Source organism: Thrips palmi, unplaced genomic scaffold (assembly GCF_012932325.1).
Source record: "Thrips palmi isolate BJ-2018 unplaced genomic scaffold, TpBJ-2018v1 HiC_scaffold_7, whole genome shotgun sequence".
In the NCBI taxonomy this organism is placed as follows: Eukaryota; Metazoa; Arthropoda; class Insecta; order Thysanoptera; family Thripidae; genus Thrips; species Thrips palmi.
In genome coordinates, this window is record NW_023144634.1 from 5,468,811 (window position 1) to 5,491,648 (window position 22,838).

Sequence of the window (22,838 nt, forward strand, 5' to 3'; positions counted from 1 at the left end):
CGGCAGCGGCCCGGTGGGGCAGGTCAGTCAGTCTGTACCTGCCACCTGCCCTTGAACAGTTTCGTCGTCGCACAGTGGGCCAGAAGACCGGTGGAGGCGGCCAAAATTCTAGACGCTTTTTGAGCTCCAGAGTCGCTGAAAAGGACTCGAACCGAGCGTGTGGCACCACCAATGGATTCCTCGTTCGGAGAGCAGTCCACTGGCGCCGGACGAGCGGGTTTGAGCTAGGCAGTCGCCGAACGCGGCTGCATCTAGTGTGCCTACCCCAGGGTCTTTTCAGTCCACTTGTGCTCTTCAACTTCGTTCTTGGTATAGCCTGTCTTTTAAACTCGCATCCGGCTCTTCCCTCCATGCCTTACGACGATGGTCAGTCCCGCTCGCAAACGCTGCATAAGAATTGCTGGCTTTTCGGATGTCATATCTCAAAGTTCTTGGATTTCTTAAACGCATCCTCTGTTTTGCACAGTGCGTCCGCCAACGCCTAGATTTGGCTTAATTAGGGTCAATTCGTCTGGAAAGCGCGCGCATCTTTATGCACATGCGTCGGCCGCCAGGGGGAGTGAGGCGGGCGGGAAGCGGGCGCCCTAGGGAGGGACGCCCTGCTGTCGCGGTGGTCGCGGCGAGGCGGCGGCGCGGCCGCAGTCAGCCCCGCACTGCCGGCGAGGCTGCGAGGCTGCCGAGGGCCTGGCCCCTTCCTGGCCCCTTCCTGGCCGTGCCGGCGTGGCCGTCGACGTCCCGGCGATCGTCCCGACTATCGCCCCGATCGCGAAGCACCGCGAGGCGCGAGGCGGCGCGACGCGGGCCGCGAGCAGCTGTTGCACGCCGCGATAGCCGCGGGGGACATCCGAGCCGCGCGCCTCGCCGTAAAAATATTCCCGTTTGAGTGTCGGAGGAGGCGGAGGAGGGCGGCGCGGCGGTGCGCGGCGCATGTCAGTGGCGCGGACGGCGGGGTCGCGCGGCTGTCCGCCCAGCGGCGCCATCGGCCGAGCGGCAACAGGTAGGACTTGTCGTGCGCGGCGCGGCGGCGTGACGTGACGGCCGTGTCGATACCGCGGACGTGCAGCGCAGTGCAGGGCCACACAGTGGGCCAGAAGACCGGTACGAACTCTTCCAACTTACGCGACGCACTAACCACCATCAACATCGACCAAGTTTTTGCAGTGTGCCGATGCGGAGTTCGCTCCTTGCTCTCAATCAGTCACCGCGTCGCGAGCCGCGAGCTCGGGCTTCTCTGGCGCGCGGGCGCCTTGTCCCGCCTTGTCCACGCGTGCCAGCCGACCCGAGCCATTCCGAAGGATCGCTTCGCTCTGTCTCTCTCGCACGCCAACGGGACGCCCCATGAGTGCGACGGAGACAGAGCGACGGGGCGGCTCCTTCGGTTCGGACGACCTCCAATTAGCTTGCCGCACTTCCCATTCAGAAAGGATTCCGACGTTTCCACGCCAATCCTTCATCGCTCGCCTTTTGGTGGCGATCGAGAAGGCTTGCAGATTCCCTTACGGTGCACTTCCTCGGGACGCGAGCCAAAACGTCAAACGCCAAAACTTTGTTGCCGCCAACGTATCAGCTGATCGGGGGACAACGTCGAGTCGACAAGCATACAAAGACAGATTCCGAGAGTGGTTTTCGTCGTCCTGTCTCTCTCGCACCTGCACGGGAGGCCCCTTGCGTGCGAGAGAGACAGCGCCGACTCAGTCTGCCGCTGCTGCTGTCAGTCGGGCTGTCGCTGTGAGCAGGAGGGCGCGGACGTGTGCGTTTGTGCGGCGGACTCCTCGCAGTGTCGTCTCCGTCCGTCCGGTTTCCGATGGATCGAAGATGGACCGAGAGATCGACCCGTCACTAGTTTGGCCGCGAGTTCGCCGCGTTGTTCGAGGCGTTTGGCGACGCGCCCACCGCACAGTGGGCCAGAAGACCGGTAGGCGGCCAAAATTCTAGACGCGTTCTGAGCTCCAAAGTCGCTAAACGGGACTCGAACCGAACGTATGACCCCACCAATGGATTGCTCTCCGAACGAGGAGTCCATTGGTGGGGTCACAGGCTCGCTTCGAGTCCCATTTAGCGGCTCGGAGCTCAAAACGCGTCTAGAATTTTGGCCGCCTGCACCGGTCTTCCGGCCCACTGTGCGCCGGACCAGGGAGGCAAGGCGCTTGTCACCAGGGCACCAGGGGGGCCTCAGGGCGGGAGGGGCGGGGCGGGGGCTCCGCACTGAGGACCGCGCACTACCACAACACAGGATGCACCTATCAACATGGAGCAGTCAAGGTCGGGAGGGGGAGGGGGGGGGACGCGGGGGAGTCCCCGAGGGGCCTAATGCGTGCGCCTTCAGTGCGAAGAGCGGTAATGATGCAGTTCCATTTCTCTGTCCGACTTTCAGCCAGTGCCGCTGTGCGTGTTCTTCTGGACGCCCCTGCAGCCGCCGGCGCTGCTGCCACCACTGCGGTCGGGCCGAGCCGGCCGAGCCCCGAGGCCTCGGTGAGTGCCGTCTGTCGCTCTGTCTCTCTCGCGCCCCTCCGGAAGCCCCCATGAGTGCGAGAGAGACAGAGCAGTGCTCGGAATCAGCCTGCTGGTCGTCTGTTTGGCAGGATTATCCTACTAATCCCACAGGATCCCCTTCCTGGCGTTGCAGTGCATCCCCCCCCTCCCCCGTGCGTGTCACCGTGACGCCCCGAACGCCCTACTGCCAGGCTATTTGTGCCCCTCCCCCTCCCCCGGCCGCCCCCGCACTCTTCGCGGGCGTCGATCCCCTTTCCATGCGAGGTGCATGTCTCTTCGGGGAACGCACCTGCATGGCGCCATGGCGCATCTCCCTGCAGTGCATCCGCAGCATGCCGTTCTGAAATTCGCCACGTGCTCGCACCGCCACTGCCAACAAAGTGGACATTCTGCCGATTGTCGAGTGCTTTACCGCCGTCTGGCGGTGAGAGCTTTGGCCCACTGCGTCGGCCTGGTGCTCCAAACGGTGCTCTCGTTGCCGCCATGAAGGGCCTCTTTGTGCCCGGCGACCGGTCCTGCAGACTGATTCCGAGAGTCGTTTTCATCGCGCTGTCTCTCTCGCACCAATACGGGGCGCTCCCTCCATAAGAGCGAGAGAGACAGAACGACTGTCGGAATCAGTGTGCTGACCGGGCCGCGGGACCAGGACCACAGCGGCCCTCTGTTCTGCATCAAGCTTGGCACTATCTCGAGCGTTCCCCGCGAGTGCGTTCGAAACTCGCAAACACGGCTTGTCCCTGCCGGCCCTGCCGGCACGCGCTGCAGGCCCCCACACGGTAAAAGTGCCATTGTGCTTTGGAATCCAAGCGGATGCCTCAGCTTTAAGGAGTTTCAGTGAATTTTCAAAGTTGACAAAAAACACATCGCTTTACGGAAATGGATTTGTCTCGACAAGACGAACAAAAAATGTCAATACATATCATAGCTTTGGGCAAGAAATAACAATGTTATTGAACTTCAAATGTACCAAGCAGTCCTTTAGGGCCATTTTAGCACTTTTGAAGTTCAATAACTCATTCATTCCTCCCTCGCCTAAACCTTTTGTGTGTGTGCGTGTGTGTGTGTTCACAGTGCCGCGAGAGGAGACCGGCAGCCTGCATCGTCCGAAGAGATAAGCGTGGGTGAGTCGGGAAGAGAGGGACCACTTTGCGACCGCTTCCGTTTCCCTACACTCGATTTCTCGAACGCACCCCGGCGCGCCACCTGGCGGTCACCCAACGCACCGGTCGCCGTTTCGGCGGGTCCTTGGCAGTGGTGCGGCCGGGCCGGCCAAGCGAGCGTGTAGTTCACGACACTGAACTCCAACTGTCAAAAATCGGGCCCCGGGGGGTGGAGTAGAGGGAGACGCTGCTGCAGCGAAGCAGGCGGCGGGGCGCGGGGGTCGCCGTATTCCCAGCCTTGCAGGCCTTGCACCTTCCATCCGAGAGTATTTTTAGTGTGGGCGCTTTGGCCGCTTTGGCGGCGCCGCAGTTGGCCGCCCTGCCGTCGCCCGTTACGCGCGCCTGTGTGGAACCAGTGCAACACAAAGCGCGTCGCCGCCGCCTTGTTTTGACGCGGCGGCAGACTGACTCCGAGAGGCGTTTTCGTCGCTCTGTCTCTCTCGCGCCTGTACGGAACGCCCCAAGAGTGCGACAGAGACAGAGCGACGAAAACGACTCCCGGCATCAGTCTGCTGTCGGCTGCCGGCACCGCCAGGGGGCGCGCTGGTCGCTTATTATTTCAGAGCGCAGACACCCGCCGCGGCACTGTTCACCCTCATGCACCGCGCAATCAAGGAGAGTCCCGGATCGGACTGCAGCGCTCCTATCCACCAGCCGCTGCTTGGGGCAGGGCACACTTGACCAGCCTGCGCCACACCAGGGGGAGTCGCTTGCTATCTCTAGCGCGCCTGGCATCTCTTGATCAAGCTGCTCCACTTACCCTGCACGAGGGTGGCTGGCGGGCCTGCTGGCTGGCTGGCCAAGGGGCGCTTGCGGTGGGTCGCGCCGCCGAATTGACGCAGTATCGCGATCACCGCTGTTTTGTTGTTGTTGTTGTTGCTTTCCGTGAGGCAGCAATGGAAAAGTGGCAGCCAGACACATTGCGTACACCGGCTGACCCCGTTCCGAGCGCCACGCCTGGGCTGGCCTGCGGGCTGCCTTCGAGGTGCCTCCGTCTCTCTCGCACTGCCACGGGCGCCCCGCGAGCCCCGCGAGTGCGAGAGAGAGAGAGAGATAGAGAGAGAGAGAACACCACTCGGAAGCAGCCTGCCAGCGTAATGGCTGCGGAATTGAGGTGGCGTGCCGGCCGGGCTGGGACCATGCTGGGACACACTTACCCCACCGGTCAAGAAGGGCGGGCGGGGCGGGGCGGGGCGGGGTGGCGCAGGTATTGAAACGTCACGTCGCCGCCAACAACGCCGGAACCGGAACAAAGCTACCCGTTTCCGGGTCCCTCGAAGAGGCGGCCAGCAAGGCCGCGGTGCGAGGATCCTGCTGCTGGGTTGCAAGGGCTGCCAGTGTAGGGTCAGCGACCCGCGTCCATTTGCTGGCAGACTGATTCCGAGAGTCGTTTTCGTCGCTCTGTCTATCTCTCGCATTCGTAGGGCGTTGGGTGCGAGAGAGACAGAGCGGCGAAAGCGGCTCTCGGAATCAGCCTACCGCAAGCCGGGGGATGCAATGCCGCGATGCCAGCGCCGCATTAACGTGTTTCTTTTGCATTATGCATGCCACCCCGGATTATCTGGCGCGTGTGTTCCGCGGCCCGCCTAAGGGCCTCCGAGGAATGGGAACGCCGGGCGGGGTGGCTCCAAGTCAGCAGACCGCCAGCAGGAAGATGATTTAGTTCGAACGTAGATCGGAGAGCAGCCCCCCACTTTCTAATACTACTAACGGGGACGGCAGGTAAATTACAAGGCCGCTTTGTGGGGAAACGAAAACAAAATCCTCCGGAGCGTTCGGGAGTCGAACCCGGGACCGAATGAGTGCGGCGGTGATGGAGGGCGGGCGTCACGTCACGAGCGACCGCAATAAGGCAATAAGGAGGCCTCATTTGCGTCCCGGGCGCGTCTGGGCCGCGGAAGCGCCTCGCCCCTTTCTCGGGGTGGCTGACGGCCTGGCATCGAGCGGAGTGGCCTGGTCGCCTCGCTGCCTGCTTAGTGGCTGGCACGGCCTCGCGGCGCACAGTGGGGTGGCTGCTTAGCTGCGCTTAGCTGCGACGGCTGTGACCGACCGACTGCCGGCGATGGCTGTTGACCTGCGCAATGATGAACTCGGTCAGGGCTCGCTTGACCACGGGGAGCCTGCGGTCTAAACAAGGGCACTGGGAAGTGATTTACACAGCGTGCACCGTGCACCCCCGCCTCGCGCAACCCGCCCCCCACCCTTTAAATAGGCCCGCTTCCCCACCCCTTCCGGGCTTCCGGCCTCGAGGGAGGAATGCACTCTCGTCCGCGTGGAGGCGGAGGAGTGCCCCCTCGATCGCGAACGCGAATCCCCCCCCCCTCCCCGGCGCGCCGGCCGCCGCTGGCCGTCCGTCCGCGCAGCCCCGCTGCGCTGCCCCTGCCGCCCCCCACCCCCACTGCCCTCGGCGGCGTGCCGCCTGGTCACCCGGCCCAGTTGACCACCGGCGGCCGACGCCGCCAGCACGGCGCTCCCTCGCGGCGCCCCACCGCCGTGTCCGCGACGCCGACGCCGCGCCGTCGGCCCCGTGTCGCGTCGCGCGGTGGCGTGCGCGCCGAATCAGTATTCACATGTTGATGGCCGGGCGGCCGCGCTAGGGCCGGGCCCTGAGTCACGGGGCGGACCGCCTTTATCACGAAGGGGATCGCGCCGCCGACGAATGACCCGGCGGGGTTTACCCTCCGCGCCGTGACCGCCAAACCAGCCGCCGCCGCGGGAGCACCTCCCCGTCGACGCGCCCAGAACGCGCAGCTCCCTCGGTCAGTGGCGAAACCGAAACGGCCGGGAGTAATCAGCTTTTCCTAAGGCTGCACGCCGAAAATCTGTTACTTCTCGTGTGCCTCGCACGCAACGTCCGAACGAAGCACGTCCCCGTCGAGTGACCTGAATGCGGAGCGTAAATCGGGCAGGAATGCCGCGGCGTTGTTTACACGGATGGAAGTGCGGCTCCATAAAACCTGCGCAGGCTGTGCGGGCCTGCCCAGGCCGCAGGGGAACGGAGCCTAGCCGCCTAGCCCAGCCAGCCGCCATCGAAATCGGCACTCATTCCGCGCCGCGTCCGCACTCCCAGCACCCCGCGCGCAACGGCCGGACTCGGCCAGTTGGCTAAACTGTCGTTGGCGCGCCAGTTTGCCAGTTTACGGCCCGGACACGGTCCGCAGGCTGCCTTCTAAAAGGACGCTGTCTCTCTCCCCCGTGCTGGGCGTCCCACGAGTGCGAGAGAGACAGAGCGACGAAAGCGCTGTTCGGAGTCGGGCCGGCCGGGGGAGATGATTGCGGTTGGGGGTTGGGGTGTCCAGCCAGGGCTGGCCAGGGCCAGGGCGGGGTGTCCAGGATGGCCAAGGCCCGGCGTGTCTATTTTATGCCCGCGCCTTGATTGAAAGTGACAAGGGCGGGGCGGGGTGCGGTGTAGCGGGGTGGGGCGGGGTTGCGATAGCAGCGAGCCAGGGCAATCCAGGACTCCGCGAGACTGACCGGAGACTGCCGGCCTTTTATACACTGATCGATACCGCGAACCACGATGTGCCGCACCGCTTGACCGCCGATAACCACACCAGACTGCGCGGTGCTTCAGCAAGGGCAGGGCAGGGCAGGGCTCCCCGCAGTGACATCGACATCCCCAAGGGACGCAGCCGTTCAATAACGCAGACAGGCTGAGGTTCAAGTCCAGCCGAGGCCTGCAGGCCGAGTCCACGAGCGAGGGAGGGGGTGGGGGAGGGGGAGGGGCGCCACGCCGGCGGGTCCGTGACGCGCCTGTTTGCCTGTGTCCGAAGGTGAAGGAGTCCGCGACCGCCAGCGGTTCCAGACGCCGCACGCCCAGCCTCCACTGCCGCGCCCGGCGGCGCCAGTAGCAAGACGGGGCGTCGTCGGCCAGGGCGGGCCCCCTCCAGGGCCCCCTGCAGGGCCTCCAGCAGGGCCTCCCGGCGCCGGCTCCGCGTCGGGGTGGGACTCGGCGACGAGCACACCGACGTGACGGTACGCCTGCACAGCGGCACCACGACGGACGGCAGGAGCAGTCGCAGCAGCAGGCCGTGCCGAGAAGCCTGGCCGCCGTCGAGGAACGCGTCTCTGGACAAGTAAGCCGCGACCTACCTGTAAATAAAACATAATTAACTTTGAAAATTACAACTGAATTTGCCCTCAAAAAGTGATTGAGGTTGTCCTACAGAGTGTCCTTGTTGTCCTGCAGGCTGGTGAGGGAGTGCCGCGACATGGGCACAGGCGCTCGCTATGGGTCGCAGTTGTCGCTGCGCCGCTACTCCGTCCCCGAGGCCGTCATGAGGCGCTGCTCCCTTCGCAGTGACCAGGGAGCCTCCAGCGCAGAGCAGTCTCCAGAACCCGAGCCCCGACTAGAGCCCCGACTAGAGCCCCGACCGGAACAACGACCGGAAGTCGAGCCGAACCGGAAGCGCGCCTCTGAAAGGACGAAGCAGCGCGTCGACGCCAACCACAACGAAACGGTCACGACCCGAAGCACCAAAGGGTGAGCCGCTTGGGTGGGTTTTGTTTACTTGTGGCGGACGGCGTGTGTTGAACCCTTATTCCGGTTTCAGAGTGTACGTGCTTCGCAGCACGCAGTGCAGCACGGCGAGCTCCTTCCGCTCGGACTGGACGACCACGACGGCGTGCAGCTCGTGCCGACAGCGCATGGCGGCGGCGTCCTCGATCGCCGCGACCTCGGTCGCCACGTCCGTGACGACCTCCATGACGGCCTCCATGGCGGCCTCCATGGCGGCGTCCATGGCTTCCTCCAGCCCGCCACCGGGCACCGCGGCCACCGAGATGTCCGAGGCCTCGTCGGCGACGAGGCTGTGCGTCCACTGCGGCCGCCAGGCCACCAGCAGCAAGCCGTGCACGCCCAGGGACAAGCTGGACCAGCTCGTCCTCACCGAGGAGGCCGCCGTGGTGCAGCAGCGCACCTCCACGCACACCGTCACGGACGCGGCCAGGGCCGAGGCCGAGGAGAGCGAGGCGGTGGAGAGGCGAACGCGCCCCGCTGCCTCTCAGGAGGTTACAGAGAAGGCGGGGGCCACACGAACGGAACAGACCAGGAAGAGCCACAAGCCCCGCCTCAAGGACGTGCCCGACGAGGACGCCCCGGGCTACGTGAGGATGTCGCCCGACATGGTGTCCGAGTCCGAGGGCACCTCCACGTCGTTCAACATGTCCCTGGCCGAGATGTCGCAGCGTGACGGCAGTCCCTCGCCGACGCCCACCCCTACGCCTTCCCCCACCACCTTCCGGTCCAGGCGGCCGTCCAGCGACCGCCTCAGTACGCCGGAATCCCTCCGGAGCGGGCCGATCACGGACGCTATCTCCGGAGACCTCAACTCTGGCTCGAGCTCCACAAGCCCCGAAAGGTCAATCCACTTCTCCAGCCCCGGCGGCAGCCCGCGCCGCCTGGAGCCTCCCCCGCCACCGCAGTTCGACGGCGACTCGTCCGCGGAGTCCAGGACGCCGACGCCGCCACCGGTGCCCCCGCGGCATGCCCCCGCGCCGCGCCGCAAGTTCGACGACAAGGTGCACGTCGTGAGCGAGACGTCCAGCTTCATCATCCTGGACGAGCTGGAGCACACGACGGACGCGGGGGACGCGGGGGACGCGGACCGCGACTCGGGGGAGGAGAGCGACTTCAACTCGCACACGGGCCGCACCGTGCGCCACGTCCGCACGCAGCGGGCGCAGCGCACGCGTGCCAACTGGAAGCACAAGGGCACGGCGTCGTTCGAGGTCCTCGAGGACGACGACGAGGACGTGGTGCGGCCGCCGTGCAAAGCTTGCCGTCCGCCGTGCCGCGGCGAAGCCAAGAAGGCGGCCAAGAAAGCGCGCAACGCCCACGGCGAGGACGCCGACGTGGAGAGGGACTCGCTCGGCGGCAGTGTGCCGGACATGTTCGGCGTGGACGACTCCGGCAACGTCGTGTTCTGCGAGACGGGCGTGAGCAGCAGGCGGGCCAGCGAGGCGGGCGTGGCGGACAAGAGCGCGGCGCGCGAGCCGCCGGACGCCGCGGCAGACAAGAAGGCCGAGGGCGCGGAGGGCCGGCAGGGCGCGCGGCACGCCAGGACTGGCGCGGTCGATAGCCATGCAGCGTCTAAGGGCGAACACGCACACGCCGCGCGGACCGCCAAGCCGGAGGGCCCCAACGGCCCCAACGGCCCCAACGGCCAGCCCGCGGCCTGCACGGCCGGCAGCAGCAACAGCAGGTGGCACGTCAGGAGCGATGCCTGCCACGGCCACGCCAACAAGAACGGCTTCAGGGAGACGGTGCGGAGCGACCACCACTCCGAGGAGCAGACTTACTTCTGCGGCGTCAAGGAGGTGTACTCGGTGACGACGGAGAAGGTGGAGAAGTGGGGCGGCGAGAGCAGGGAGTGGCTGGAGAAGACGACGTCGCACCGCATCCAGCACCAGCACCCCCACCCGCACGCCGACGCGCAGCAGCAGCAACGCCAGTACAGCCTGTCCAACCGCATCAACGTGGCCAACAACAACCCCATCCTCATCGCCAGCGAGATCCTCGAGATCCCGCCCGACCAGCGCATCCGGCCGGGAGCATTCGGGCAGTGCGCCAGCCGCCATCCGGACGGGGACTTCTCGCTGCCGAGCATCGGGGCGCGGAACAAGAGCCAGGCTGCAGCGCGCCAGCAGGTGCCGGACGACCCGGACACGGTCCCCGACCCCGGCCCGGGACCGCAGCCAGACCCCGGGGCCTCTACCGCGCACGTCCGCTTCATCGAGGACAACCCGTGGAGCGGCGGCCGGGCGCGGTCCATCGTCGCGGACCTGGCTGGGTCTGAGCCCGCCGAGATCCAGGTCGCCGTGCCGCGGTACCCGGCAGTCCCGCGGTCCAGGTCCATGGTGGTGAACACGTCCTCGGGCGAGGAGGACGAGGACGACGACCGCCTGGGCCGCGCCGACGACGACAGCGACGGGTGCCTGAGCTGCGCCGACAGCCTGGAGAGCGAGCGGTCGCCTCGGTCGGCGCGCCTGCACGACGAGAAGCCCGTCCGCGGCCACGTCGTGCTGCCCGAGCGCGCCGCCAAGCCGCCGCCGCAGCCGCGCCCGCAGTCGCCCAAGTCGTTCTTCGTGAGCCTGGCCGAGGAGCACGCCTCCGAGGACGACGTGCCCGTGTCGGCGCGCCTGCCCGACCAGCTGCGCGAGAAGCTGCTGCACCGCCACACCATGGTCAAGCTGCAGATGGCGCAGAACAGGCGCTTCCTCCGCACGGCCTGCGACGCGGTGGGAAGTACCACGACGCGCCGACGCGGCGGTCGCGGCGCCACGGTCCGCGTTGGCGTGACACACGGCAAGGACAGCAAGGTGACCGTCAGCGTGGAGCAGCGCGGCGGCGGCGACAAGGACCCCGTCAAGAAGGACAGGCCGCGGCCCAGACGCGAGCAGGTAGCTCCGGTGGTCCGCGTGCACAAGTGCCACGTCGACGAGGAGGTCAAGACCAGCTTCAAAGCCAAGCCGTACAAGCTGGCCCGCATCAACGAGTCCAACAACGAGGACGCTGGCGAGGACGCCAAGAGGGCCAAGCAGGCGAAGAACGAGGCCCGGGCGGAGGACCGCAGGGCGAAGCAGCACGCCAGGGCGACGGTGCGCTCCAGGCACAGGGACGCCAAGGACGCCGACAAGCAGGCCGAGGCCAAGGACCGCAGCCACAAGGCGGACAAGGCCGAGAAGGCGCAGGAGCGGACCAGGAACGGCGAAAAGCCGCGCGACCGCAGTTCGGAGAAGGCACACTCCAACAAGGTCACCAAGGAGGCGAGGCGGGAGCACCGCGTCACGCGGGACGTCAAGCAGAGCAAGACCGCGACGGAGAGCAAGAAGTCGCACAGCCACGTCTCGCAGAAAAACCTGGTCAACGTGCAGCGCTCCAGCGAGGCTCGCAAGGAGGAGATCATCTCGGACCTGGTGAAGGTCGCCAAGGACCAGCACAACGATGACCACCAGCGCCACCACCTCCAGCGCCGGGAGCAGGAGGCGAGCAAGGAGCGCGCGCGCACGAGAGCGGTCCGCCATGAGCACGCCGTGAAGGCCTCGACGCAGCACGGCCACACCGCGGCCGCCAGGGTGAAGCACTCGGGAGAGAAGGGGTCCGTGGCGCGCAAGGGAGAAGCAGCGACGGAGACGTCGGTCCGAGCCGGCGACCTCTCGGGGGACAATCGGCTAACTGGCAAAGAGGCGTCGAACGCGAAGAAGACCACCGCCCGCCACCACTCCGTCCATTCCACGGCGGAAACCGTGGCGGTGGCGAGGGTGTCGCGCGACACGGAGGACGCTGGGCCGTGCCATCGGGCAGAACGCCGTGGGGACGCGGAGCAGGCCAGAGAGACGCAGGGTCGGCAAGACACTGGCGTCTGCGACCATTCCGAGCACGGCGAGCAAACTGTGGTCAGGATGCCTCAAGAGCCGGTGGAGCCCGGTACATGTGGCTGTGCCTGTTCAAACAGCAATGAGCAAACCGTGAGGATTGTGAGAGTGTCTCAAGAACAGCAGGACTCTGGTGTTTGCGCCCATCGTGGTGATCAGACGGTGAGAGTGGTGAGGGTGTCGCAGGGTGCAGAGGAACTGAGCAGGTGTGCTAATGGGGATCATGACGACCAGACTTTCGGAGTGGTTAGGGTGTCACAGGGCCCGGAGGATTCCGCTGTCTGTGGCTATGCAGATTACAGTGAACAGACCGTGAGAGTGGTTAGGGTGCTGCAAGAACCGGAGGAATCCAGGCCCTGTGATCACGGCGACCATGAAGAGCAAGCTGTTGAAATGGTCAGGGTGTCGCAGGAACCAGTGGAAACTGGCCCTTGCGACCAACGCCAACACAAGACGGTGAAAATTATAAGTGTGGCGCGTGATTCCAAGGACTCCAGGTCATGCGAGCACTCAGAGCACAGCAACCAGATCGTGAAGGTGACCAGAATATCGCATGAAACGGATGATTCGGGTGTTGCAACCGGTCTGAACGCGACGGCAACACTGTGAAGCTGACCGCGACGTCGCAGGAATCGGAGGGCTCCAGCGTCTGCGATCACTCGGAGCACGACAGCGAAGCCAGGATGGCGACCCGGACGTCCAACGCATCGGAGGACTCCAACGTCTGCGACGAGTCCAGCCACAGCGGGTCGACGGTCAGGGTGACCACCAGGACCACCGGCCCGGACGGCCGCGCCTCGCACACCATCGCGACGCAGGTGTCAGACTGCGACATGCCGACGGCGGCCGACGTGCACACGCAGACCACGCCGAGGACGGCCAGGGTGACGGCCAGGACCGAGGTCCGGAGTCACGTGACGACGCAGCAGACGACGCGCACCGAGACGTGCTCGGAGACGAAGAGGGTCAAGGACGTGCAGAGGAAGGACGGCGAGGACGGCACCCGGGTGCACACGTCCGTAACCACCACGATGCAGACCAAGGACACCAGCACGCAGGCCGGCGAGGGCAAGCTAGTGGAGATCGAGACCACCATCCTGCACGGCGTGGCGCCGGACGCGCCGGCCGGCGGCGACACTCCCTCCAGAACGCAGGACCACGCCGCCGAGGAGGGGTGCCTCAGCCCGGCCGGGTCGCGGGCCGCCAGCAGCAGCAGGGCGACGACGGGGTCGCCGGGGCCGCGGCGGTCCGGGTCTGGCCTGCGGTTCCAGCAGAGGTTCGAGCCCATCCCCGAAGAGACGAGGAACGGCGGCGACGACAAGAGGTGAGGACGACGACCTCCGCCTGTTGTAAAATAGATGAGTCCGGGAAGAGTGATTGAATCTCTGAAAGTAGCGGTGTTTACTGACTTCGAGTGAATACCCCCTCGTTTCCAGGACGGAGCTGGCGCGCGTGCACTCCAGCAGCAAGGCCAGGGCGGCGTTGCAGCAGCACGCCGAGGACGAGAACGCGGACGTGCTGGCCATGTCCAAGGGCTGGATCAACTTCTACCTCATGAAGGAGCACGGGGACGCGGAGGAGGGCGTCGTGGAGGACGCTGCGCCAGGTACCTCTCAGCCAAATGGAGCGCCTGTGGAACAGAGGATAGGCAGTACTGCACAACACGCAAGTGATGCGGGCTGGCCTACCCTGCACTTCACAGGCGCTCGACCGATATCTCTGTCCAGACGGTGACAACCATCTTTCTCTTTTTTTTGCAGTGGAGAGAATGGAGTACTCGATGGAGATCCGTGCGATGCCCGACCCCACGCCCACGCCCCGCGGTCCCGTCTCCGCGGCCACGTCGCCGCTGTGCCTTCCGGCCGTGGCGGCCACCACCACCACGACGGCGACCTCGCCCATCCCCAGCGCGCGGTTCCGCAACGCCGACCCCGCTGACAAACCGCGGCCACGAGACCCGCCAGCTCCGAAAGCGCCCGCGACCAAAGCCGCCAACCCCAAGCCCCCGAAGGCCGCCGTCAAGCCTGTGGCCAAGGGCAAGGCGTACCGCGCGCGCGGCGTGGGCACGACGGACCACGAGGACGCGTCCACCAACACCATGTGCGGCCCCACGCTGCCCGCCCACGCTCCGGGTGCGGCGCGCTGTGGCAGGGAAGGCATGGACGTGGAGCCTGTCGCGCTGCAGGACGCGGCCACCAGCACACTGTGCGGACCCATGCTGCCGCCGAGGACGCTGGACTGCTCGACGGCCAGGTGCCTGCCCGCGCCGGGCCACGACGTGGGGGGCTTCATGCCGCCGCTAGACGCTGCCGCCGGCCACCTGCGCGGCCCCCTGGCGCCTCAGAGGCTCCCCGAAGCCGGCATTGTGCCCGCGCTGCCCCGCAACGCCCTGGACGAGGCCGCCTCCACGCTGTGCGGCCCCATGCTGCCCATGGACTTGGCCGGCCACTTCTCCGAGGCGGGCGTGTCGGCCTGCACGCACCACACCACCATGATGTCCATGTCGCGGAGGACCGTCGTCACCCGCCGGGATCGGCTGCCCTTCGGTCACGTCGGGGACCCCAGGTGAGCGTTCTGCCAAAAACAAAAACGACTCACAACAGGAAAGTCCTGGTTTTGAACGACGCCGCTCTTGCCTGCAGCGACTCGATGAGCACCTCGTCGGACAGCACCGAGTACATGGCGCCGCCCGTGCGCGGCATCACCGACGGCGACTCCACGTGCTCGCCGTGCTGGCGGCGGGCGCCGCGCGGGGGCGTGCCGAGGGGCGGCGCGTCGCGGGGGCTGCGGGGCCGCCCCCAGGGGGCGCAGGGCCAGGGCGCCGCCCCCGGCCTCTACCAGCACCACGTGCCGCCTCGCACGCAGCCGGCAGGGCCGCCCCCTCGAGGTCAGTTCAGCGCAGCGCCGGCCTTGCTTCCGCCCGGAGTGCCTCCGAAACTTCGTCGTGAGTGTGCGTTTGCTCGGCCCGCAGATGGAGTGGGGTGGACGGTGACGGTGGCGGGCGCCGGCGCCAGCCAGCAGGGTGACCTGGAGATGCGGCTCTCGTTCCCCGGCGACGACAAGGACCCCTTGCTCAGTGCCAAGGACCAGCCGGAGGCCCAGGGCGCCAAGAGGCGCAACGCGCGCAGCCAGGCGTCCAACATGTCGGCGCCGCCGCCGGGGCGGTGGTCGCTCACCATCAGAAACCAACTGCCAGGTACGCGGGGGAATCGCAACTTCCACGGCTCAAATGAAAAACGACGTGCCTTTGCTGAGACTCGAACCAACGGCCGCAGGGGACGGAGATCCAGGGCAGAGAGGGGTGTCCGTCTCGATGACGCCCGCCACGCCTCAGGAGAACCGGCCGAACGACGTCAAGGTAACCATCGGGCGAAAGCTTCGGAATACTGATCGATTTATTCTGTTTTCACCGTGCCTGTACAAAGAAAGATAAATCTCGTTCCGTCGCAACGAGCCGGGTGGCTTACGATTTCACCCCGAGTGCATGACCTTCTCCCGGAAACACACGCTTCCTTGCGAAGTCCGAGAAGCGGGAAATTCGAACTGCCTCGCGCTTTCTGTCTGCGTCACGGGTGCTTTCTGTGAGCCAACGCGCCTCGCCACCATCATCGTCATGACCATCATACGCTTCCCGTCTGCATGAACCGAAACGCCACCATGGCGCGCTTCTCCAGCTGCCTGGTTTATTTTCATTTATTTTCCACGACGACAATAGCGCGTCACATGTTCATATTTTCGTCTTCATCCTGCGAATAGCGAATTGATTCGTTACGTCATTCCAACTCGTTCGTCGGCGAATGAGGCTTGTCGTCACGCCACCGACACCACGACGTGGCGACGCGCACGTAGTTGAACTGTGCATGTTGGATGTGCTTGCATGTGCAGAGGTCCGGCCGGGCCGCCACGTCAGACAAGTCTCGCAGACCGCTGTCTCTCATCTGGCCGCGCCTGCACCAGGAGATCAACTCGGTCGCCGCCCACGAGTAAGTCGCCCGCCGCCGTCTTTACAGGTCACGTGAGTTTTGGGGACCGATTTGGCCCAGTGGACTGTCGACAGTTGCATTATGGAAGTGGAGACTGACTGGTTTAACACGTTGTTACTGCTGGGGCGTCAGAGAGGGCCGCCCAGCTGCAGGCAGTCATGAGCCAGGCGAAGCCACGCCGTGCGTAAACCGCGAGTACTAACGTCCTTCTGGCGCAGGGTCTCGGAGGCGGAGACGGTGCTCAGCGTGACGGGGGCGGCGATCCAGCGCCGGTCGCGTCTCCTCGCGCATCGCCGGTGATCGTGATCCGGCGGGTGACGCCGTCGCCGTCGCCCAGCGCGTCGCCCGGCGCGTCGCCCACCACGCCGCGGAGGTCGGCGATGAAGGCCTCGGCCGCCTCGCCGCGGCCGCAGTCGTCGACGCCGGTGCTGACGTCGCCCACCACGGTGCGGGTGACCATCCCCGCGCTGTCGCCCACCAGCCCCACGCCCACGGTGCGGGTGCTGTCCCCCGTCCTGACGTCGCCCACCACGGTGCGCGTCGCCCAGCCCATCCCGAGCGTGGCCGCGTCGCCCGCCTCGCCCACAGCCGTGGGGGTGCTCAGCCCGTCCGACCGCGGGGCAGTCCCACCACCCACCGAGGCGGGCCTATCGCCGGAGAGGCTTGTCATCAGGATCCAGGCGGCCACGCCACTGCCGCCGCCAACGCCATAGTCGTCCCCGCGGCGGCGTCCTCTCAAGTGATCTCCTACTTGTAGCACCAGCAGAACGTTGCGTACGGCCAGGTCTACTTGTCTATTTTATAATCTCATTGTCTTCGATCTATTCTTCATGCTTTTGCTCTACTTTGGAACGCGTTTCGTTAGCGTAGATTTGAGCGGAAGACTGCAGTGCAGGAGTGCCATTTTCCCATTTTTAGATTACACAAACGAGGTAGATTTTTATCACTGCCGCGACCTCACCCAGGGGGTCCGTAGAACTGTGTGTGAAGAGTCTAGTTGTTGTTAGTTTCCTTCCGCGGCTCGGCTCTGAGGTGGCCGTCGATTTCATCAAGTTTGCCGGAGCCAAATGTTATTGTTGATTCCTGTCGAGGCGTGCTCGCGGGGCGCACGCACACTGTACTTTCGTTCTTCCCTTAGCGCCGCGTGGCCCCGCGAGGACGTCTCATGGCCGCGTGCTTGTCCATGTCATGTTCCTATCGCAATGTTTATTAAACTGTTATTTATACGTACTTTGCGCTTTATTCCCACATGGTCCACGACACACAATTGCACACAACCACCACGACAAGAAATCACGACGGGATGACTTCCCACAGGCTCTGCAGCGTGAAGCCCTCCTTGAGCTTCTCCACGGCCAGCCCCAGCTCGTTGCTGTACACGGGCTCGCGGTCCGAGCCGGCGCGCCCGTCCGCGAAGTACGCCACGAAGGCGTTGGACATGTCGTTGTTGAGCTCGCCGATCTCCTCCACGTCCTCGTTGACGGGGACGGGCTCCACGTTGCCGGGCGCCTGCACCGCAAACAGAAATAACGAATTAGAACGCAGCCCCGTTGGAAACGAGAACTAAAGGCCACGGGGCACAGTGGGCCAGAAGACCAGTGGAGATGGCCAAACCTCTAGACGCGTTTTGAGCTCCAGAGTAGCTAAATGGGACTAGAACCGAACGTGTGACCCCACCAATGGATTCCTCGTTCGGAGAGCAACCCATTGGTGGGGTCACACTTTTGGTTCGAGTCCCATTTAGCGACTCTGGAGCTCAAAACGCGTCTAGAATTTTGGCCACCTCCACCGGTCTTCTGGCAAATCCACTGCGCGGGGACGAGACTCACGTTGTCGCCCCACGAGTACTCGACGCCGAAGATGGGGCTGTTGCTGTAGACCTGGTGCAGGGAGACGAGCTCCTTGTGCACGGCCTGCAGCTGCTCCACCGGGTCGATGCGGAAGCCCAGCACGTAGCCGCCGGACCGCTCGCCGCTCTCCACCACGAGCGCGCGCCCGAACTTGCTCTCGCGTATCCGAATCTAGATGCAAGTCAAAATGTGTGACGCAGGCACCAAGCAGAACAAAGACGAGAACGCCCTCCCCGCACTACTCACACTGCCCATCTGCAGGTAGGGCAGGGAGATGTTGAAGCTCTCGTTCATCTCGGCGAACCACACGAGGCGCACGTTGGTGATGACGAAGGTGCCCAGGTTGCCCTGCTCGCTGGACAGATTCCACACGCCGTGCACCGTCTTGTAGACCTGCTCCAGCGGCAGGATGCGCAGCTGCTTGTTCTGGATGAGCGCGCCGCGCAGCTTCAGCTCGCGGTACATCCGCGACGACGCGTACGCCCTGCCGCAGAGCGTCGTGTCATCGCCCTGTCTTTGTCGCACTCATGGGGCGCCCGCAGGGTGCGAGAGAGACAGAGCGACGGCACGGCCCGGTCAGCGCCCGGCGTCCATTGGGTAGGCAACGCGCCACACCGGCGCGTCTTACGGCACAGCCTAGGCCGCTCACGGCAGGCGTCTCCAGCCTCCAGGTGAAATGGAACTCACTTGTGGACCCCCGTGACGGTGGTGGTGTGCCTCCGGTTGCCGGGGATGAGGTTGGTGAAGATGAACTCGAACCGCGACGAGTTCCACTTGGTGAGGATGTACATGGCCTCCGTCATGCCCCTCTGCTTCTGCAAGAAGCGCAGGGAGATTCGTTAATCATTTATGATGAATGAATCATTAATGCCCGATTCTCGCTTGGGTCGGGTCGAATGAGGCTCGACTTACCGAGTTGACTGTCCGCGTGGTCACGTTCATCACGCAGTTGAGGCCGATCGCTGCCGAGGGAAAGAAGGCGCCTTAGTGGACTCAATAACAAAACAGACAAAAACAAAAAGACGGCCGCTACACTGCTGCTGACTGACACAGGTTGATCCTCGGCGAGGTGAGCGAGTGCCACATGACGCGCAGGTTGGTGACGATGAGGCGGCCGCGGTCGCCGTCGTTGCCCTTCGTGTCCTCTATGGCGTCCAGGCGGTCGATCAGCTTCTCGCCCGCCCGCAGCTTCATCTGCCTGCAAATGAACCATTCCCGCCCTGCGCTGCCATTGGCTGGACAAAGTGTCATTCACACCCCAGGCCGTCCAATCGCGCCCCCCTGGCGTCGTTGCCATGGCAACGCGAAAGCGATACAAGCCAGCGCGGCCGCGGCGAGGATCTACCAGGAAATACCAACCCGAGTGGCACGTCGAATCGCACTTCCTTATCCTCCCAGATGGAGTCGCCCATTCTCGGGGTGAACTTGCTTTTTTCTGCACTGAGACGAGGCTGACTTGTCGCTGCTCCCGTTGCAGCGATGATAGCCATATATCTGCCGAGCTGCAGTCAAGACGGCCAAGGCCCTCGGGGGAAGCGATGAGGGTCGCCGCGCGTCACGAGTAAATCGAACACAAAGGAACCCGCTTCCGAGTTGGGGCCTGTGTAAAATCCATTTCACGTCTCAGAAGCGTTGTCGAAAGTCGAAAAAAGGCCGAGGAGAACACGAGGACTCCAGTGGTCGCCGCTGCCTTCCCCTTCCCCTAGAAGACCAAAACAAGAAGACGAAACAGCGCGACGTGCAATTTCTCATCTCAGCGCTACAAACGACGCTTCTACCACCAACGTGAAAAAATACCAAACACTGTAAATCACGTTACGATATACGGCCAAAACATTTCATTTTGTGAACACAAGTCAAATTACGCTGAAAACTTGTTTTTACATTTGTTGAAAAGCATTCATAAAATGAAACCTAAGTTGAGAAAAAATATACTTTATTTCGGGTTGGTAAATAGAGGCTCAGGGAGGGGGCGGGGGGTCTGCCGTGACCCCCCCCTCCTCCTTCTACTTCTGAACTTCTACTGACTGACTACTGACTGACTTGTTTTCAATTTGCGTCTCCGTTTCACTGTCTCCAGACACTGGTTTTCCAGTCTTGGCGCCTATGTTTCGACTCAACATCAAGTTCATGTAGTAGTCTTTACAAGCAAGCTGACGTTATTGTTCTAAAATGGTCGATCCAATTTTCGACTATCAGTTTCGTCTGATTTTAATAGGAGACAGTACCGTTGGGAAAAGTTCTTTGTTGAAATATTTCACTGATGGGAAATTTGCTGAGGTTTGTACTGGCTCTTGCTTAATTAATGTCGTGTCTGTCTGACGTAAATTCCTTGAGATACGTTTGGTTTTGAATGTTAGATAAGGTTATGGGTGTGTTTGCCATTGTTTACATCCAATGACTAATATTTATCGTCATATTCCTTTTTGAGAATGTATATCAGTTCACAGTTAATAGTTTGGTACACCTGTACACCCAAGTTCTGATTACCATCACTCAATTACTCATGTGTTATTTGCTATCTATTTGCATTTTAGGTGCACTATTATTAAACCAAACGGTTTGTGTTTCTTGTTAGCTTTCAGATCCAACTGTTGGAGTGGACTTCTTTGCAAGACTCATAGAAGTAGAGGATGGCAGGAGAATAAAACTGCAACTATGGGATACAGCAGGCCAAGAGAAGTTCAGGTGCTTATACACCCTTCAAGTTGCGTAATAATTAAGTACCGTCTTGTTTGAGTTATGAAGCATTTGTTTTTGACTTATCCTTACAGGTCAATCACGAAATCATACTACCGCAACTCAGTTGGTGCTCTTCTTGTCTATGACATTACCAATCGCAAAAGCTTTGAACACATTCCACGTTGGATGGCTGAAGCAAAGAGGCATATTGAGCCTCACCGACCTGTCTTTGCCTTGGTTGGATGTAAGTTAGACTTAGTTAAAAATAGTTCCAATGCTCGGGAGGTTACAGAAGAGGAGGCTGCAGAATTTGCTCAAACTCACAGTATTCCACATATTGAAACCTCTGCTCGTACTGGACATGGTGTAGAAATTGCTTTCCGCTCTGTCACCCAGGAAGTTTATGATCGTATTCTGTCTGGAGAGTACTCAGTTGAAGATGGATGGGATGGGATAAAGTCAGGGTTTTCTCGCCCAAGTGGCATAGACTTCAGCCTAGAGGAAGCGGAACCTGCTCGGTCCTCATGTTGTTAATTTTGATACAGTTAATTTAAACTATTGACTCTGCTTTGTTGCCTTGTGACATCTTTGTCCATTTAAAATGATAAAAGGAGGTAAAATTTTTCTGTGGAAAATTTATACTTGGCTATACATATGCACCAAGGATTGTGATTTAAAATCTGGGCTGGATCCAGTAAGTGCTGCATTTTGTTAGTTGCTATGACTGCATTAACTCTCTGATTTTGTACCAAGCCTTGCAGCTAACTTTGCGGAATTGTTCACATAATTTTATTTACTCTTTTTTATATGTATTCTGACCTCACTGAAGACACACCAAAGAAGTGAAAAATAGTGGACAGTAAGCAATAGTTTCAACCAATAATGTTGTAATTGATTTGCTCATTCTTTTAAAAGTTTAAAACGATAATCAACTTTGAAGTTTGTGTTATCTATTTGATGGCTTTTATGAATTTATTATCCTCTGTAGTATTTGATCAGTAGGATGTATATGTATTATGTTCTTTATTTGTATAAAAATGTAGACCGTAGGGTATAATCAAAAGAACTGTTCGACATATTTGAGACATATTTGTACAAGTTATTGATCATTTGGTGTCTTGAAGCCAAGTTTTTTTCTAAGTGTCTGGTTTTTTGATAATGATAAGAACTTGAAGGTATTTGATTTCTATCTTTCCTTGAATTGTTTGTGCATCATGGTTGAATTGGTCAATTATTTATCATACAAAACGCATTCTTAGTTTTTGCTCTAAATTATGTGGGTTTTTGTTTCTTCTTAATGACATTTTCAAGAAACTAATCGCTTAGTTTTATGTTTACTCATTGAGTGTGCCAAAAAATAACATTTTCACTTGCTGCTTTGTAGATTGTGCCTTTGACACAAACAAAATAGGAGGTCAAATCCATATTGCGTGACCGCTTTTTAATTATTTTTTTTCTAAAGCCGATATGTCACACACTATGTTAATTACATGGGCAAATTCAGGTTAGCTCATTGAGGTCACAAAGGGGAGGAGGGAAAAATCGGCTGTGCAATATGGGTATGGCCTCCAACAAGAACAAATGATGCAGTGATATATATCATTTAATTTTATTTGATGATGCTTTGGAGTTTTACCATTAGTTTTCCTCCCAGTAGTAAAATATTCGCCTTTTATTTATTATGTACCAGTTCCCACCAAATTCCGGTAACACAGTATGCTAATGCACTTAGATGGGATTGTTTTGTAATTTTACCATTTATTTAACTAGTCATTAACTCATAGATTTTAAATGGTGGTTTGAAATTCAAGTAAACTAGCCACAGATTTATAATGTAGGTGTGTTGTTCTGTTGACAAAGTCTGTTGAGTGCTGAAGGCAGAAATTTGAACATTCATGTTCTAAGTGAAAGTCTGTCCTGTCATTATTGATTTCCTTGAACTGTGTAACAACAATTGTCTGAAGCATTCTACTTAATGAATTTCAAGGATCATTAATATTTGCATTACAGCTGCTACAAATTCAAGATGTGATATGTGAAAGATGTCTTTCCTTCCCATGGCAGGTAATCCCTGTAGTGATAGGTCATCCAAGCATAACAAATGTTACCAAACTTTGTATGAGCAAGTATAACTTGTTTGGGTAAGGTTTCTTTTATTAGTAGAGGATAGCATAAGGCTTCTGTGATTAGTTCATTTGTGAAGTGGCTTGTATATTTTCATAAATGGTGACATAAAGAATCATGTCCAATGAGGAGAGGCAAGTTTCGTTATTAAAATACAAAGAAAACACAAC

General features: G+C 60.8%; 4 protein-coding genes across 4 annotated transcripts; 3 read left to right on the plus strand and 1 right to left on the minus strand.

The window, feature by feature from the left end:
• The first annotated feature begins 7,578 nt into the window (after positions 1-7,578).
• Positions 7,579-12,676, plus strand: LOC117652500. Its single transcript, XM_034397458.1, has 3 exons — positions 7,579-7,729; positions 7,843-8,136; positions 8,207-12,676. The coding sequence occupies exons 2-3, from the start codon at positions 7,865-7,867 to the stop codon at positions 12,636-12,638; spliced, it is 4,704 nt and encodes a 1,567-aa protein (XP_034253349.1). The 5' UTR covers positions 7,579-7,729; positions 7,843-7,864; the 3' UTR covers positions 12,639-12,676.
• A 2,213-nt stretch (positions 12,677-14,889) lies between these two features.
• On the plus strand, positions 14,890-16,371 carry LOC117652173. Its single transcript, XM_034396887.1, has 5 exons — positions 14,890-14,916; positions 15,001-15,225; positions 15,305-15,387; positions 15,915-16,012; positions 16,231-16,371. Exons 2-5 carry the CDS (start codon positions 15,063-15,065, stop codon positions 16,310-16,312), a joined length of 426 nt encoding a protein of 141 aa, XP_034252778.1. The 5' UTR covers positions 14,890-14,916; positions 15,001-15,062; the 3' UTR covers positions 16,313-16,371.
• An 872-nt stretch (positions 16,372-17,243) lies between these two features.
• On the minus strand, positions 17,244-19,716 carry LOC117652170 (Bardet-Biedl syndrome 5 protein homolog). The gene is made up of 7 exons (XM_034396885.1): positions 19,222-19,716; positions 18,912-19,060; positions 18,775-18,824; positions 18,550-18,677; positions 18,109-18,346; positions 17,842-18,033; positions 17,244-17,521 (listed from the first exon to the last, which is right to left on the minus strand). Exons 1-7 carry the CDS (start codon positions 19,350-19,352, stop codon positions 17,306-17,308), a joined length of 1,104 nt encoding a protein of 367 aa, XP_034252776.1. The 5' UTR covers positions 19,353-19,716; the 3' UTR covers positions 17,244-17,305.
• Positions 19,717-19,868: 152 nt separating this feature from the next.
• On the plus strand, positions 19,869-22,837 carry LOC117652171 (ras-related protein Rab-39B). Its single transcript, XM_034396886.1, has 3 exons — positions 19,869-20,142; positions 20,441-20,550; positions 20,637-22,837. Exons 1-3 carry the CDS (start codon positions 20,035-20,037, stop codon positions 21,076-21,078), a joined length of 660 nt encoding a protein of 219 aa, XP_034252777.1. The 5' UTR covers positions 19,869-20,034; the 3' UTR covers positions 21,079-22,837.
• The last annotated feature ends 1 nt before the right edge of the window (position 22,838 follows it).